The 16,370-nt window shown below is 38.5% G+C and overlaps 1 protein-coding gene across 3 annotated transcripts; it reads left to right on the top strand.

Annotated features, from left to right (window-relative positions):
- Nucleotides 1-10,489: 10,489 nt before the first annotated feature.
- On the top strand, nt 10,490-14,559 carry LOC143881051 (protein TIME FOR COFFEE-like). 3 transcript variants are annotated; one of them, XM_077384041.1, is made up of 9 exons: nt 10,490-10,541; nt 12,342-12,478; nt 12,629-12,899; nt 13,012-13,072; nt 13,166-13,246; nt 13,325-13,604; nt 13,707-13,773; nt 13,877-13,952; nt 14,055-14,559. In XM_077384041.1, exons 3-9 carry the CDS (start codon nt 12,838-12,840, stop codon nt 14,451-14,453), a joined length of 1,026 nt encoding a protein of 341 aa, XP_077240156.1. In that variant the 5' UTR covers nt 10,490-10,541; nt 12,342-12,478; nt 12,629-12,837; the 3' UTR covers nt 14,454-14,559. The 3 variants fall into 3 exon arrangements, with proteins under 3 accessions (XP_077240156.1, XP_077240155.1, XP_077240157.1); XM_077384040.1 differs by having other exon boundaries at nt 12,600-12,899; XM_077384042.1 differs by having other exon boundaries at nt 12,600-12,899; nt 13,842-13,952; nt 14,055-14,287.
- Nucleotides 14,560-16,370: the final 1,811 nt, after the last annotated feature.

The following is a 16,370-nucleotide window of genomic DNA, read 5'->3' as shown; positions in this document are numbered from 1 at the left end:
ACTTTAATAACACATGCTATGTTTCTATACATGGGGATTGGGAGAACTTATATGGTACCCGACCGTCAAAACATAAAGACCGGAGAGAGAGAACCATCTCTCCCTTGATTTTTAATCCAAGAGAAACCCCCTTTTTTGACTTTTCCTTGGTTCAGAAATCAAGGCAGCAGGTTTTGTCTATATCCGCCCTTTATGTTTTGACCGTCAGGCAGCATATAAATTCTCTGGGGATTGGAACTGCAACCGGAGAGGGAACATAGATACACTTGAATTGCATGGGAAATAAGTCAGGTAAGAGTCCATTAGACCCAGCAAACGGGCAACCCGCGCGGGTACGGGTACGGGTAAAAAATACCCGTGATTCTGTGGGTAGGTTTTTCATGTATCCATACCCAAACCGCGGGTAACCCAGTAAATTTATATTTAATTTAGAATTTTTTTTTTTGCGGCAATGACGATTTCAAGATGGGATGAATGGCAATTGACCGCATTTCAGCAGGCAACAATTCATGATCATCTTATTGTCTTCGGTGTGTGACTCGCCTTGAATCGCATCTGTCACGCAAAATGTCAGGATAGTCTCGGATCAGCTTAATTTTTGGGCCACGTGTAACCCAACATGGGCCCCAGTAGATGGACTATGCAGATTGATTGTGACTTGGTGCATAAGAGTTGTAAGGCATCACTCATCCTATAGAAATGGATATCATAAAGAACTACGAAATCTGATTGAACTAGGCAATGTTCAGAAGACAACGGTGTTAGCTGGGATAAGATTTAATTGGGATACTCGTTAAAATAGGCAAAGATTTTCATTTAACTTGGGAGTTTCCAACTCACAAACTATGAAGACCACTATACAAAGGCCTAAAGTACTGAAACATTACAACTATTGAGTGATTTGGATATCTAAACTTGCAGTAAATTGCATTCCACATTGATAAGTGTGGGCAAATAATTCACCTAACCGTAGTTTTGCGGGTAACCCACGGGCACCGGCACCCGACCCAGACCCACCCGCTGGTCACTGTTACGGGTTGAGTGCGGGTATTTTTTTTCGCGGGTAACGAAGTTGGTACCCGTACCCCTGCGGGTCGGGTGTACCCGCGGGTAGGGGTCCAATTTTGCCGGGTCTAGAGTCCATGGTGGTAATGATGAGGGAGACAGAGGGTCACTAGGAATTTGGGGGGATCAATGGCAGTTATCGAAGTTTTAGGAGATCATTAGAAGGGAGATAATCTCAATTGTCTTAAATCTGCAACATTATGTTGAATGGAAGTGATATTCACACAACCTTTTCAGCATTTTCAACCACTTTTGTTTGTCTTTACCTAAGAGTAGGTGCATTTCCACTACCCTCTGATATATATATATATGAGAATAGAGTTCCTAAGGTGTCACCTCATATAGCTTATATGAGGTGGCGCTCACAAAACATAAGGGGCCCACATTTTTGGGGTGATCGAAACCACTCATTTGAAAGGCCCTTAGATGGATATGGTGCCTACAAAAAATGACACCTTAGGAACTCTATTCTCTATATGTATATATATATATATATATATATATATATATATTTCTTGAAAATGAAACCATTTCTTGAAATAACACAACCAAGAGGGTGGAAAATGGAAATGCTCAGAAATTGGGTGGAAATATCATCTCCCTTATAGGTCCCTTGGTGAATGTCTCCAATCCGCCCGTGCTACTAGCTTGCTTTTATCGTGCACCACTATAAAGCCCACTTCTGAAGTTCAAGGCAAATGTTACCTTGTTTGGATCCTAATCGGGTTGGATTTGGGTCGGACCGATTTACTTTTGATCTCAAAATCTTCACCGTTCATCTAATATTAGCGAGTCGACCCACCACGACTCAATCCAAGTCTAAATATTCCAATTGTTCCCTGTATGTGGGTTGGTGATCAAATTATTCCATCTTTTATTATCTTGCACAGCACATGAGTTGCATTAGTTTTTTTAAATCAGTAGAGCAGCAGTCTCCTCCCTATTATATGTGCCATACAGAGCTTTTTGGGAATTTTAATAGCCTTCGACATCTGGTTAAAAAATTTACAACAAGGTCAGTTTGTCCCATTATCAAAACATTATGTGATATCAACTCCTTATATAAATAAAACAGAATGCACTCCCACGTTTTGAGAGTACCAATCCATTCTTTACTAACCTCTTTTCTCATCAGTGGCTATTTTAGAAGAGGAATGCTAAACTGAATGGAGCCCTTGCAAAAACCCAGCTGCAAGGGCACCCCATTGGATCCATGGCACCCAACCTCATCTATAAGAGCACTCAAAAAATGCAATGGGGCGTCCTTACAGCTGTATTTTTCCAATTTGAATGATGCTTTCATCAACCAACCACAATAGTGGTTAGTAAGATGTATTTTTCTAGGGATTTGCTAGGGTCTTTTGGAGAAGGCATTTCGTGGAACGTCTGTTGCATGAGCTGAGAGCTGCCACCTCATAATAATGACAAAATCCGTTGGAAAGTGAGCCTATGTGGCTGCTCTCTCATGCAACAGACGTTCCGCGAAATGCCTTCTGTGATGGACCCTAGCAAATCCTATTTTTCTATAATGGATACAATTCCCCCATGAAAAATGTAGGAATAGGATCCAAAGATAAGGGATGTACTTCAAATGTACTTAGGATAGAGAAGTTGCAAGTGGTCGATTAATGAAGGTCCTCTTTGGATCTCTCTAAAATTAATTTGAATACAATATTATATACAACTGAAAGCCTACTGGACCTTGAATTTTTTCTGCTTCATTAATTTCTATAATTTTTTTCCAAGGAAAATGATATATACACCCCTTTTTCTTACTTGGGCCACCCCTTTTAGTGCAAAAGGGTAGTCATTAATACACTAGATGACCCACTAAATGGCTTTCTGCAAAATTGCCTAGCAAATCCCATTGATTCCACATGGAAAAAAAATAATAATTTGAACCATTGATGTTTTATTTTTAGGGACCTTCAATTTATGGTGATTCCCTCTTTTCCTATTCTTCTTCCAATGTGGGTAAGCAATTCTAATCATATAATTAGGTGGCTTTGCAGATAAATGCTTAAGATAGATAGCGCACATGTATTGCTTCAATAAAAGCCTAATTGCATGGCTAATCCAAGGAGGGGCCCACTAAGTGGACTGATTATCTTAGTCAAGATCAAGGTTTAAAATTTCGGTTTCGGTACTGGTTTCGAACCCTGAAATTTCAAAATTTCGCCCGAAATCTGGTACAAAACCCAAATTCAATATTTTATTCAGTATTAAATTTCGGTCGAAATTTCGGTGAAATATTAAACTAATATTAAAAAAAAAACAGATTTTAGGGTCAAATTTCGGAAAAACCGAAATTTTGACCGAAATTCCGAAATTTCGGCCGAAATAAATGACCGTTTCGGTTTTGGGTGATTTCGGTGTCGGTCTTCGGATTTCGGTCGAAATTTAAAACCATGGTCAAGATAGATCCTTAAACATTAATTTATATTAATCAACACCATCAAAGTCATTTGTTTGACAATTAGGATCGTCCGTCAAGTATGGTCTTTGTGTAAGAACAAGGTTTTCAATCTGCAGGACGATGTACATGTGGTGAGGCAACAAGAAGTTTTTCATTACAATAATTAGAGGAATGCTAAAGTGAAGGGCTCGTTGCAAAAATCATCCGCAAGGACGTCCCATTGGATCCACCTCACCAAAGTGCATTTATAATAGCACTGGAGGAGATTTTATATTATGTGACAAGTGTAGTCCAATATTTTTCAAAAAAATACTGTGCGCCCTACTTCATAGGATGATCCAAATTCTAAACTTTGACCTGTATAGTCGTTTATCTTACATAAATGCTAGCAAATCCCCCCTTGTAGGACCCACAAATTGCCTTTTGTTATTTACCGCAAAAGTGACTTTTTCCATATGATAATGTACTAGGTCAGGGTTCCTCGCTTTGTTATGTGGGCACAAGCCCTACTTAGGGGCTGCTTATTCGGTGTTTTCATATGTCTCAGCTCACCTTTTAAGTAGGGGTGTCAACGGATCTAGTTCGGATAGGAACCACCTATGTCTTGGTCACAATCGGTTAAGATCCCTTATTGGTCGAATCCTTTTTGAGGTGCTTTTTGGATCTTACTTTTTGTCTCTGGGTCACAATCCATTTCGAGGACTCTCTATCAGAGTGTCGTAGGTCATAAGCTGTACACAATTAGGACTTAAGGTTAAAGTAGAGAATAGAGGAGAATCATCATCAAAACAAAAGATGTTTGTTTTGAGTTGGGTTTTCTAATGATAGAACTGTTAGGGTTATTAGGGTTTAAGCAGGATGCTTAAAGCATTACACCCAAGGTATCTAGTTTGGAATACCAAGTTTGTTGCCTCCAGCCCCTATATATAGAGATACACTAGGGTTAAGAGAGGTTAATGGGCTCCAGCCCAAATGGGCCCACTACACCTGGTCCATTACCTATTGGGCTTATATTAGAACATACATGGGTTATATTATATATACCCAACAATCTCCTCCTATGTTCTACATATAGCACAATCCAATAGATAGATAATGTGATGTCCAAACAAAATTATTGAAGCACCCATATCACCATTTCAATAAAGATTTGTAATCCAATTGAAAAACAAAATACTTTAAAGAATAACCAAAAGTTTTAGAAATAATCTAAACTCAAACATAAGCAGTTTCATATGTAGGTGAACTATTTAATCAACGGAAAAGAAAATAATAGTTCCCACTGCGCTATAAGGATTCACTCATCAAGTAAGTCATCCTCATCAAGATCCAAATTGAGGCAATCTCCTCCATTTTTGCCAATTCCTGTAAATTATCAAATATGAATTTCATTAAAAAATGAATCCAATCATTTGCGTATTTTACTAAAAGTATCTAGTTCTACCAGAAGAACTTAGTACAATTTCATAATGGCTGAAAAAACAAATATTAATATCAAATAAGCATCAATGTCAAGTTTCAATCAAGAACAAGACCTAAATAGTTTCTTTTACAAAGAACCATTCCATGTTTCCATTGGAATGTTACAGGCATCATATCCAAATTGAGTTAAGCTGTATCATCAAGTTTGGAATGAAACAACCTTTCCCAAGAAGGACATGTCATCAAATGTGGAATGACATAAAGATAACTGTAAACATCATTGAAACATATCAAGTGCTTATCTTGGCCAAGATAGGGAGATTCGAAAAATTCAAAATAATAGGAATGTAGGTTAAGACACGTCTACACAGTCTTTAACCCCATCTCCCCCACAGTTTTGAATATTCGATCTTTGTTCAGTCCCTTCGTAAGAGCATCGGCCATATTATCCTTCGATCGCACATCAACCAAAGTGATAATACCTTGTTCTAGAAGATAATTCAGCGTGGCATGTTTCAGCCTGACATGTCTCCTCTTACCATTAAAGAGTGAGTTTTTCATAATCGTAATTGTAGCTTGATTATCACAGAACAAACTTAAAGAGTTAATCTTTAAATTGGTCAATGGAATGTCCAGGATCAGATCTCTTATCCACTCTGCTTCATCTCCTGTAGAAGCTAAAGCATAAAGTTCTGATTCCATAGAGATGATAGAGCAATACAAGTCTGTCTCTTTGACTTCCATGCAACAACGGCTCCACCCAGTGTAAAAACATAACCACTGGTAGATTTATTGTCTCCTAATTCTGATCCCCATGATGCATCAGAATACCCTTCCAGGATAGGAGGATGGCCAGTATAACATAGAGCATATCCTTGAGTACCCTTAAGGTATCTCATCAGCCTCATAAGGGCATCCCAGTGCTCATGGCCAGGATTACTAGTGAAACGACTCAGCATGCCAACTGTAAAGGCTATGTCTGGTCTAGTGCAACTCATAGCATACATGAGACTACCAATCAGTTTAGAATAATCTAACTGATTCACACTGTCTCCTCCATTAGAGATCAGCTTCTTGGTATAATCAAATGGTGTCTCAATCGGTTTACACTCACTGTATCCCCATGTAGAAAGTAGTTTTTCAATATAATGGGCTTGGCTAAGAGTAATCCCTTGCCTTTCAAAACTTACTTTCATACCAAGAATGGTGTCAACGACACCAAGATCTTTCATGTCGAATTCTTGAGCCAAAGTGGTTCTCACGTCACTCACTACAGAGAGATCGGAACCAAGAATCAACATATCGTCCACATACAAACAAATAATCGCAACCTTATTCGACATAGAACGATAGTAAAGGCATTTATCTGAGTAACTGGTCTGAAAACCAAAGCTCTTTACTACCTTATCAAATTTTTGATGCCACAATTTAGGTGCTTATTTAAGACCATACAAAGATTTGTGTAACTTACAAACTCTGTTCTCGAAACCTGCCATGACAAACCCTTCAGGTTGGTTCATGTAGATTTCCTTTGTGAGGTCTCCATTAAGGAAAGCCGTTTTTACATCCATTTGATGCACAATATACTTCTCAATAGAAGCCAAAGCAAGAAGAATTCTTATCGTTGCCAAATGACAGACCGGTGAGTAAACATCAAAGTAGTCTATCCCACTGACTTGAGTATAGCCCTTAGCTACTAAACGTGCTTTATACCGAGCTATGGATCCGTCAGGATTAAGTTTCTTCTTCAAAATCCACTTACAGCCCACAGTCTTAGCCCCTTTTGGCAAATCGACTAGCTGCCAAGTTTGATTTTGTAACAGAGAGCTCATTTCATCATCAATGGCTTCTGCCCACAACAAAGAGTCCCTAGATCGCATCGCTTCCTTATAGGTTGATGGATCATTCTCTACATGGTAGGTCACACTACAACAAAAGTGATTTTTAGGAGCGGACATTAAGCAGCGGTCTTTAAAACCGCCACTAATACCTAATTTAGCAGCGGTCTAGACCGCTGCTAAATGTCATTTTACAGACTAAAATATGCAGCCATTATGACCGCTTCTAAATGTTAAGCAAGACCGCTGTCTTTTTCCAATGCCCTAATCGATCCCTTGTGCGCGGCATTTTCACCCTCCCGCGCGGAATATTTTCACCGGCCTTCTTTTTCTACTCTTTCTTCGTTATCAAAGAATACCAAAACATTTTCATCAAGCCTTTCTCTGGTCTTCCTTCATCCTCATCAATGAATACCTAATCTCCTCTCTTGCTATCCCATTCCAGCCCCTTTATATGCTCTTTCTTCATCCTCACTAAGAAAACCCCAATCCCTTCTTTCTCTGATTTCGGGAAGAAGCTTTGGAGATCTGTTTTGGTTTCCTTTGAACTTTACTCTTCTTTTTGGATGTGGGTTTCTATTTCAGCACCTAGGGTTCCTATTCTTCTCTTCTGGGTTTGTGATTTTCCTAATTTTCTCATTTGAGTCCAAGAAATTGTGATTTTCCTAATTTTCTCATTTGAGTCCAAGAAATTGCCATTTTTCTCATTCGGTCCCTAATCTGTCTCGTTTTCTATTCAAGGTCGGTAATTTCCCCTCTTTTCTCATCTCGGTCAGGGGTTTTGAGGCCAGATTTGGTGTTATTGGAGCCTTTTAGGGTGTGTTAAGAGAGGGATTTTGGTGGGTCTTGATCTTTTTCTGATATTAGGGCTTTATTTCTTGGAGATGTTAGATTTTGAGGTTTTGAATTATTTCCGAGTTGTTTCTTTCTTTCATAATCTTTTGAATTTGTGGGAAGGGCTGTGAGGTGAAACTAAGGTTTGTTCTTTGATTTTGGTTGCTGAAGTTAGCTTCTCTGAATTGTAGGGCTTGGGAGAGGGCGAGTTTGGTGATTGTGATATTGATCAAAGAAGATGTGGGTTGGGGTGGGTTTAACCCTTTTTGAAGGTGTTTTGGGGTTTTGATTTTTTAGAGCGGTGTTTTGGGTTTTTGATTTTTTTAGGGTTAGGGTTTTGCCCATTTCCCATACACACCCCTCTCTCTGATTTGAGGAAGAAGCTTTGGAGAAGATAAGAATGGGAGCTTGAGGGTTTCACCCTTTTTTGTTGATCTTCATAGGTACGTCTCGCCCTATTTCTCTTTTTTTGTCTCTCATTGTTTGCTTTCTTTTTATTTCATACATTTGGGTTTGTAAAAGAGGCTTTCAAAGATTGGGTTTGTTCATAGAATCAAGGGTTTGAGAAGAAGCTAAAACTTGGATTTTACAATCATGGTTTATAAAATTGAGGATTTAGCTTATAAATCCAAAATGTCCCTTAGGGTTTGTAAAATCCGAGTATCCAAACGGCCACTTGGGCAAAGACCCATTTGGATTTTATTACTATGTTTTTTATTTGTGTTTTTTCAGTTTTGCAGACAAAGATTAGGATTTCTCATCCATTGGATTTCCTTTGAAGAAAGAGGTATTTTGTTGGGTTTGACTAAGGTAAATGGCTTCTCTTAATATAGTTTCTCTATTCATTTTATTGTGTTAGTTAATTAGTTTCAACTAGGGTTTCTCTATGTGCATTTTATTGTAAAGAGGGAAGAGGGAAGAAACTCAATAGAGAGAAGAGAATCATCATCAAACTAAAAGCATTAAAATAAATTTTGTTTGTGGTTTTGAGTAGGGTTTTTAATTTTTATTAAAATGCACTCATGAATAGACATAAATGAATGAAATTATGAAGGATATTTTAGTAAGTTGATACCCACTATTTTGATATAGGACACTTCAGATTTTGTGACTCTGTCTGGGTCACGATTCGAACTAATTTTGGAGCTTAGGATATGGATCCAATAAGACATGGTCAAATACGGCTACTATGCCCAAATCCTACTCATCAACGATTTGTTCCTTTGGAACTGAAAACAACTAAGATTTAAGAAAAGCAATTTTTTTTTCTTTTTTTTTTTGAGTTTAGGGTTAACAACGGGAGGTGAGGTTAAAATTCGAATTTGGTTGAAGTATTTGAGTTTATGGGTTGCAGTTGGGATTTTAGCTTTAATGGATTTTTGCAATACGTTTAATGGAAGATAACAATATAAGTCAGTCGAATAAGAAAGTGTATAGTTTGTATAGTTGATGAAATAATTGAACAAGAACTGTATGATATAGCAAATGAATAGGGCTTAAGGCTTGAATTGGGGGTCTGGTGATTGATTTTGGAAGTAGGATTAAATCAGCCTTGTTTTAGAAATTAAGGTGCTAATCAAGATTAGTGTTTAAATTGGGTGGCTTGTGAATAGAGCTTGGATTATATTGTAAGTAAGTTCCCAGATTAAGTTACTAGCCTGTTATGGTGCTTGATCTGACTGGCAAGTTGAGAAGTCAATGTATAGCAATGAAGAGGTCTCTTTTGGACGTCTTAGTAGACGTAGAATTCGGTTGCGTGATGTAAGTTTTAAGAAGAAAATTATGATGGCTTTGCCTATGCAGCAGCGACGAAGGCTTTCCTGCCGTCTTGAGAGGTTTTGTTGCAATTTCACAATGAAACAATGTGACAGATTGCTTTATAATGCTATGTGAAGCTAGAACTGAACCAAGTTGAAGTGTCGTGCAGAGTATAATCTAGAGCACTTAATATTGTGAAAGATAATGACCCAATTCTTTGTACAGTCAGAACTTCATTCAAATGATGGAGCCAATATGAGCCTGTGATAACAGTTTCAAGCAAATAATTTGAGCTGCACAATCCAACTTCAAGATAACACAGATTAGAGATTTATGTCAATAAACAAACTTGAAAGTGCTAAAAGAGTTATGCAATCTGGATCTAGGTAATAAATTTTAGACAGGGGTTTTAACAAAGATGAAAGTCCAAACAGAGTAGTTCGAATGGTGCACAGAGAAATTTTTATGACCACTCGCAACAATGTTGGTAAGTAAAACAAATATATGTAAAGAGTTCAGGCCTTCCCTATTCTGCTGAGATGATGTTTGAACCAATGCCTTGTATGTGGGTTGAAGTAGAGAATGAGATCGAGGTAGCTTCTTTGTTGGGATGTTTGAAGGCCGTTAAAACGGCGTCAAAGTCGCTGCCCCGGTGTAATAAATGGCGACAAACAGTGAAATAAAGAGAAAATTACGGAAAATGTAAAGAAAGAAGAGAGAAAGAAAAATTGTTGAAAGCTTCAAGAAAATGGAGAAGGCTTGAGAGCTTGTAGTGTGAGGCTTGTGCCTTGTATTTTTTTGTGGTTAGGGGGGGAGGCTCAAGTGGGTATTTATAGAGAAGAGGGAAAAAAAAGAGCCGTTTGTAGAGAATCAATTAAGGATTGAAAAAATAGATTTGGGTATGATTTTAAACCAAAATGGTATGAGAATAAGGTAATGCTCTGATTTTTTCTGATTTTTTCTGATTTTGATGAGGATTTGAGCGGGATTCGTTTATTCAGGGCAAGAGAATGTTGATTTTAGTGTACAAAGTTGTAGGGAACTATTATGTTCTATTCTCTCTTGTTAGGCTTTGAAAAACAGTTCTTTTTCCCCACTTTTCTACAACTGTATAACAACCATTCCTCCTTTCTTGTTATCTTTCTTATATTGTGCAGGAAAAAAAGCTCTCCGAAGACAATGCGAAGGATTTGTCGAGTGATTTTCCGGTACCAAATTGTCTTGTGCTTCATGGGTCGATAATGTCATAGTTGCTGGAGATTTTCTGTTTTTTTTTTTAACTTCTACTCTTACGCTTAGCCTTTTCTTTCATTAATTAAAGCACTATGTGCCAAAGTATTTTGTATCCTCAGCCTTATGCACAGGAGAGTACTTCCAACACTCAAACTTTAACAATTTGGTTGTCATCTTTTCCTGTACTACATATTCGTGTCTGGTCTTAGTAGCCATTTCAAAAATTCAAATTACATCATTGTCTTATCTCAATATAGTGGATATCTAGAAAAATTCCATTGCCATTCACAGTACCCTTAAGGTATCTCAACACTCTTAATGCTCCATAGTGGGCGTTTCTTTGGATGAATGTATAGCTGCTCGCCCTCCTATCATGTAGGTCAAAATTAGGGGCAGTTTTCTTCTCAAAGTTTTAGATATAAAGTTTTAGGTGTCTTTTATTGCTTTACAGTGTGTTCTGATGATCATCATATCATCCGCCCGTAGATATATAATTACACCTTCATTTTATTATCAAATTGGTAGTACAAACACTTGGTAGATCTAAAATGGCGTCACTGTCCTCCACCAGTCATTCATATTACTAATTGTTCTCTGGCTGATAGATTTTTAGCCACATTCACTTGAAATGATCTACTTTCCTGTAAGATTCACTGAAAAAGTTAGTCTTTCCTTTCTCATTCTTACACAATGGACATTCTTACACAATGGAGATAGAGTTTTGTGGGCGTTCTCAGGGCCCATTGGGACAGCGGACGCCAGTGAGGCTGAGGTACGAGCTGTTCACCAGGGGATTAAAAGATTGGGAAGGGATGACCTAAACAGGGTAATAGTGGAGGGCGACTCTCTCAACACAATCCGTTGGCTCAGAGGATCCATTGTTCCCTCTTCACGTTTTGATCATTCTTTTGATGAGATTCAAGATAAAATTAATGGATGGTCTGTCATTTTTATGCATGTTAGGAGATCAGCGAATAGCTTGGCTGACTGCCTGGCTAGGGAAGATGTAGAAAAGCAAGCTTGGAATTTTTATATTTTTTGCCTCCATGAGTTTAGGCCTTTGTTATTCAGTTTTTGTATTTTCCTTTCTTTTTCTTCATTCACTGTAATTTTGGGGTTGACCTCCTAAGTCGTCCTTGTTATGAATGAAATTTGCAACCATTCAAAAAAAAGAAGGAAAAGACATTTGTAAGATACCTTGCAACACCATCCTGCCCACATGTCATCATATCTGCCAATGGGTTGGCCATCTCCCATCAGCCCAAAATACATAGCAGGGCCTATGAGCTCCCTGTTAAACCCTAGGTTCATCCCACACATTGGAAACAGTGTGCCTTTTGGTATTGTCAGCACAACATCAACATACCTGTACCAAGGAGAGAAATACATAAAAAATGCTCCCTATAATGCCCAAAGTCAAAGACTTTCTGAAAGTCCTTAAGCCTCCATGGATTTTTAGAGTGGATTTAGTATAACAATTTTACAGTTTCTGGTTTATTTTTTTTCCCTTGAAGTAGGATTTAAAAAGTGGGTTCATATTGAGACTAAGTTAGAAAACTTCTCTATAATGTGTTGGACATGATATATTTAGTGCTGATTTTGTTAAATAACAATTGATTGCCAGTTTGGCGTTTCATTTGGGAGCTCTACAACATGAAACCATGTTCTATGAACTCCACAAACATGTACATATTAATCTTCTAAGAATATGGTGAGCCGTTCCACATTCGTGACAAATTACTAGCAACATGATTTCAACTATGTGCTTCGAGCAGGTGAACTTTTAGATGAACGTGGGCTATCAAAACATCTGACAGATGGTGGCACAGTTTTTCCAACCATCAGTTTTAGAGTGATCAATCATTATTTCGAGAGATACAGTCCAAAGCTGAAAAGCTAAGTGGGCTATTGGGTAAGTGATCTAAATATGATTCTCAAAGTTGCACGATTCACCTATATGTTTGTGTTCAAGGTGTTGATTGGAATTCAAAACCAAACCAGTTTTCATGCTTGATTGGAGGTACATGTGCTAGGGCATTTAAAATTGGAGCTCCCTCAACAGTGTAGGAATAACAAAGTTATGCAATCTAACACGAGGTTGCACTACAACAAATGTGACATTTTGGGGCAGTAGAAAATGGAGGTTCTATCAATTTCGAACTTCAACAAGAATCGGCTAAATCGGAAAGCAATCCCGTTCCAGATTCTAAGCCCTTGGAAGAATTGGATCGTCATGATGGGATTGAAGCCAAAGAGGAAACTGGATCCCCTATGAAAGAAGCTCCTTGGGACAAACTAGATGTTGATCTAGGTGATACAACAACGACGAAAGCGTGAGCATCAAGATCATATTTTATTTTTATTTTTAATGTTCCTCCTTTTTATTTGTTTGGGTGGTTGGGATCAAGATCTGAGCGACTTTTCATTTCTGGGTGGATTTTACAGGGAGTCGACAGCTTCTGTGGTGGAGAACCGACGAGAAGAGAAGTTCAAGATTGACCTGATGGTGAGATTGAGATTTATGCTTGTAATTTGGATTTGGAAACCATGTTATTTTTACTAGGGAATTGAGTTCTCAGGAAGAATGTATTTTCCACAGGCTCCTCCTTCGGGGAAATCGTCCCCTGAAAGGGACGGTGTGCCCGAAATTGTTACAGATCAGAAGCCAGAAATCAAAATGGTGTGTGACCATCCTTAGATTGATTCACTACTGCTGGTACAATGGTTGTTTGAACCTTTTTTTTTTGTGTATGTTCAGGTTCCAAAGATTGAAATTGTGAAAGGGGGGGAGGACGAAAAGGAGGAATTTGGGAAGCAGGAGGTTGGGGAGGTGAGATTAGAACAGAAGACAGTGAAGGCAGCAGATGAAATTACATTGCAGAAGCAAGTTATTAAGGATCGAATCCTGGTGAAGGAGAGCACCCTGGACCTGCAACTGGATGTGGAGATGCAGGATAAAGAATGTGGTGGCGGTAAACAGCAAGTTCCAAAGCAGCTATCAAAAATTACCAAAAATGAAACAGAGGCAGAGAAAGCTGGTAAGCCGGATCTCGCCTGTATTCTGGTAATGTAAAATATCTGTTATCTTGTTCTGTGTCCATCTGGGAGCTTATGTATTCCACTACTTTATTCTTTGCCAGTGCAATCTGCCTCTTTGCCGTTGCCATTGACAGTTCCTTGCTGGCCGGGCGGCCTTTCTCCTCTTGGGTATGAAATCCAATTACATTTCCATTGTGCTCTGTTTTTCAGTATCAATGGTTATATATCTTGTGCAGTAGCTTAGAGATTGTGGCCATCTCTTCAACACCAGGTATATGGGTCAAGTTCCATCTCTTCAATCTGTGGTATCTATGGATGGGAGCACCAGATCTTCTACCGCATTACAGGTATTTCTCTATTCTCTACTCTTAGAAGCATTGGAGGAGGGCTTATTTCTGGGTGATTTGTAGCTCTAATGGTGTTTCGTATTTGGGGTTCAACTATTGCAGCCACCTCATTTCGTTCTTGCACAGTCCTGTCCAAAACAGTGTGCGACCCATTTCTATATTGCGCAGAACATCTACTGTCTACAGCAGTTTGCTCGGATGAATCCTTTCTGGCACCCAGCAGCGGGTTCAGCACCACTCTATGGAACCAAACCGTACAATCTTAATGCCGTGCCTCCAACAGAATCCACAATGGTCAGCAACCCATTGCAAGGAAGCTTTGTGGTGGACCCTAAGCATGTTTTTTGGTGTCTTCACACTGCCTTTTTTTATTGTATTTGTGTTCTTGTGTGGAGCTCGACTTACTGGAGCCGAAGTTGCTGCGTAAACAAACCTGCTAATACGTCAAATTTGCAATCCCCAAACATAAAGAAGACTCAGGTGATATATTTTAGAGTTTAATTTTATGATACACTTCTCATATATTTTGTATTATATCTAGCACTATAATTTATTCGGATATGAGAACAATGAGGTGTTCTTGTAGTGGGTGTGAAACAATCACGCAATGGGTTTTTTCCTAATGATTATGTATATTTTGATTTTTATAGTTTTTGGTTTTTATAAATGTGATGTGTATATAACAGGTTCTAATTGTAAAACAGGTTATGTATCAAACAAATTTGTTATTCCCGTGTTTTGGGATCTGCTGAAAATTAAATTTAAAAAAAAAACTGTAACTTTTAGCGGCGGTCATGACCGCTGCTGTATGCTGCAAAACCCAATACATTGTCGGATCTTTAGTAGCGGTTGTAACCGCTGCTAATAGTAACAACTATAGCAGCGGTCTAAACCGCTGCTATATGATGCTAAACCCACTCCATATATAGATCTTTAGCAGCGGTTTAGACCACTTCTAATTAGACCGCTAGGGAACATTGGCAGCGGTTTGGACCGCTGCTATATTGCCGAACATAGACTCCGAAGAGTTGACAACAGCAGCGGTTATCATCGCTGCTAAATAGTTTCATACAGAAGCGGTTCATTTAGCAGCGGTTAGAACCGCTGCTATAACATATAGCGACGCGATATTTAGTAGCGGTTGAGTAACCGCTACTAAAAGTAATGGTAGCGGTTGAGGCTTCTTTAAGCAGCGGTCTTGCCCGCTGCTAAAAACCATTTTTGTTGTAGTGCACAAAGTCCTCACCAAAGTTCTTGGGTACTCTATCTCTTGTAAAAACTCTTAAAGGTTCTGATGTAGAAATCAGTGTAGGACAGGTGTCAGAAGTATTCTGTTCAAACTCTACATGCGATTCTGTAACCATCTCAGTATCGCCAGGTAGGTTCAAACCATGATCTTTGAGGAATTTATTCTCAAAGAATACTGCATCTCTAGATTCTATAACCAAATTGGTAGATAGATCCAAAAACCGATCAACAGCACTATCTTCTGCACCACCTAGATAAACACAAGTGTTGGTTCTAGGTCCTACCTTAGGTCTCCTAGGGTCTTGTATCCGTACATAAGCAATACAGCCCCAAGTCTTAAGAGTGTTATATCTACAAGGATGTTTATGCCATAACTCATAAGGAGTAGAGGGCAACTTAGAGTGTGGTACTCTATTCAGGATGTGATTTGCAGTTAAAGCTGCTTCTCCCCAATAGCTAGTAGGCATGCCAGCTGTCAATAACATAGAGTTTAACATTTCACTTAACGTCCGGTTCTTACGTTCAGCTATACCATTAGATTGAGGTGAGTAAGGAGCAGTAGTTTCAAGTATTATGCCCTGAGAGGCACAGAATTCCTTGAACTCTGTCAAAGTGTATTCTCCTCCTCTATCACTCCTAAATCGCTTAATTTTCAAGTTCAATTGATTTTCAACACGATTCTTGAAAGTTTTAAATTTATCAAAAGCTTCATCTTTCGATTTTAGGAGATAAATATGACAATATTTAGAAAAATCGTCTATAAATGTGATTAAATACTTCCGACCACCTTGAGTAGTGAAACTTTTAAAGTCACAGAGGTCAGAATGTATTAACTCAAGAAGTTGTGTGCTCCTAGAAACCGAACGAAAAGGTTTTCTAGTGATCTTGGTTTGTGCACACACTTCACATTTGTCAAATATAATCGATGTATCTAAAGGTATATTATAAGTTTTAGCAAGTTTGACCATTTTCCTATAGTTCACATGTCCCAATCTTGTGTGTAACAACTTAGGATCAATCAAAGTAGAACTAACCTGACTAACGGTTTCATTTGCTAAACTCAGTCTATACATACCATCGAGTAAGAAAGCACAGCCAAAATAATAAGAGTTAACAGTTAAAGTTACTCTACCACCCAAAAAAGATGAACACATGCCAGCATTGTCTAAA

The sequence above is a fragment of the Tasmannia lanceolata genome, unplaced genomic scaffold (assembly GCF_043159265.1).
Source record: "Tasmannia lanceolata isolate RefF3 unplaced genomic scaffold, GAP_Taslan_0.1 ptg000007l, whole genome shotgun sequence".
In the NCBI taxonomy this organism is placed as follows: domain Eukaryota; kingdom Viridiplantae; phylum Streptophyta; class Magnoliopsida; order Canellales; family Winteraceae; genus Tasmannia; species Tasmannia lanceolata.
This window is presented reverse-complemented; position numbering and strand designations above follow the sequence as displayed.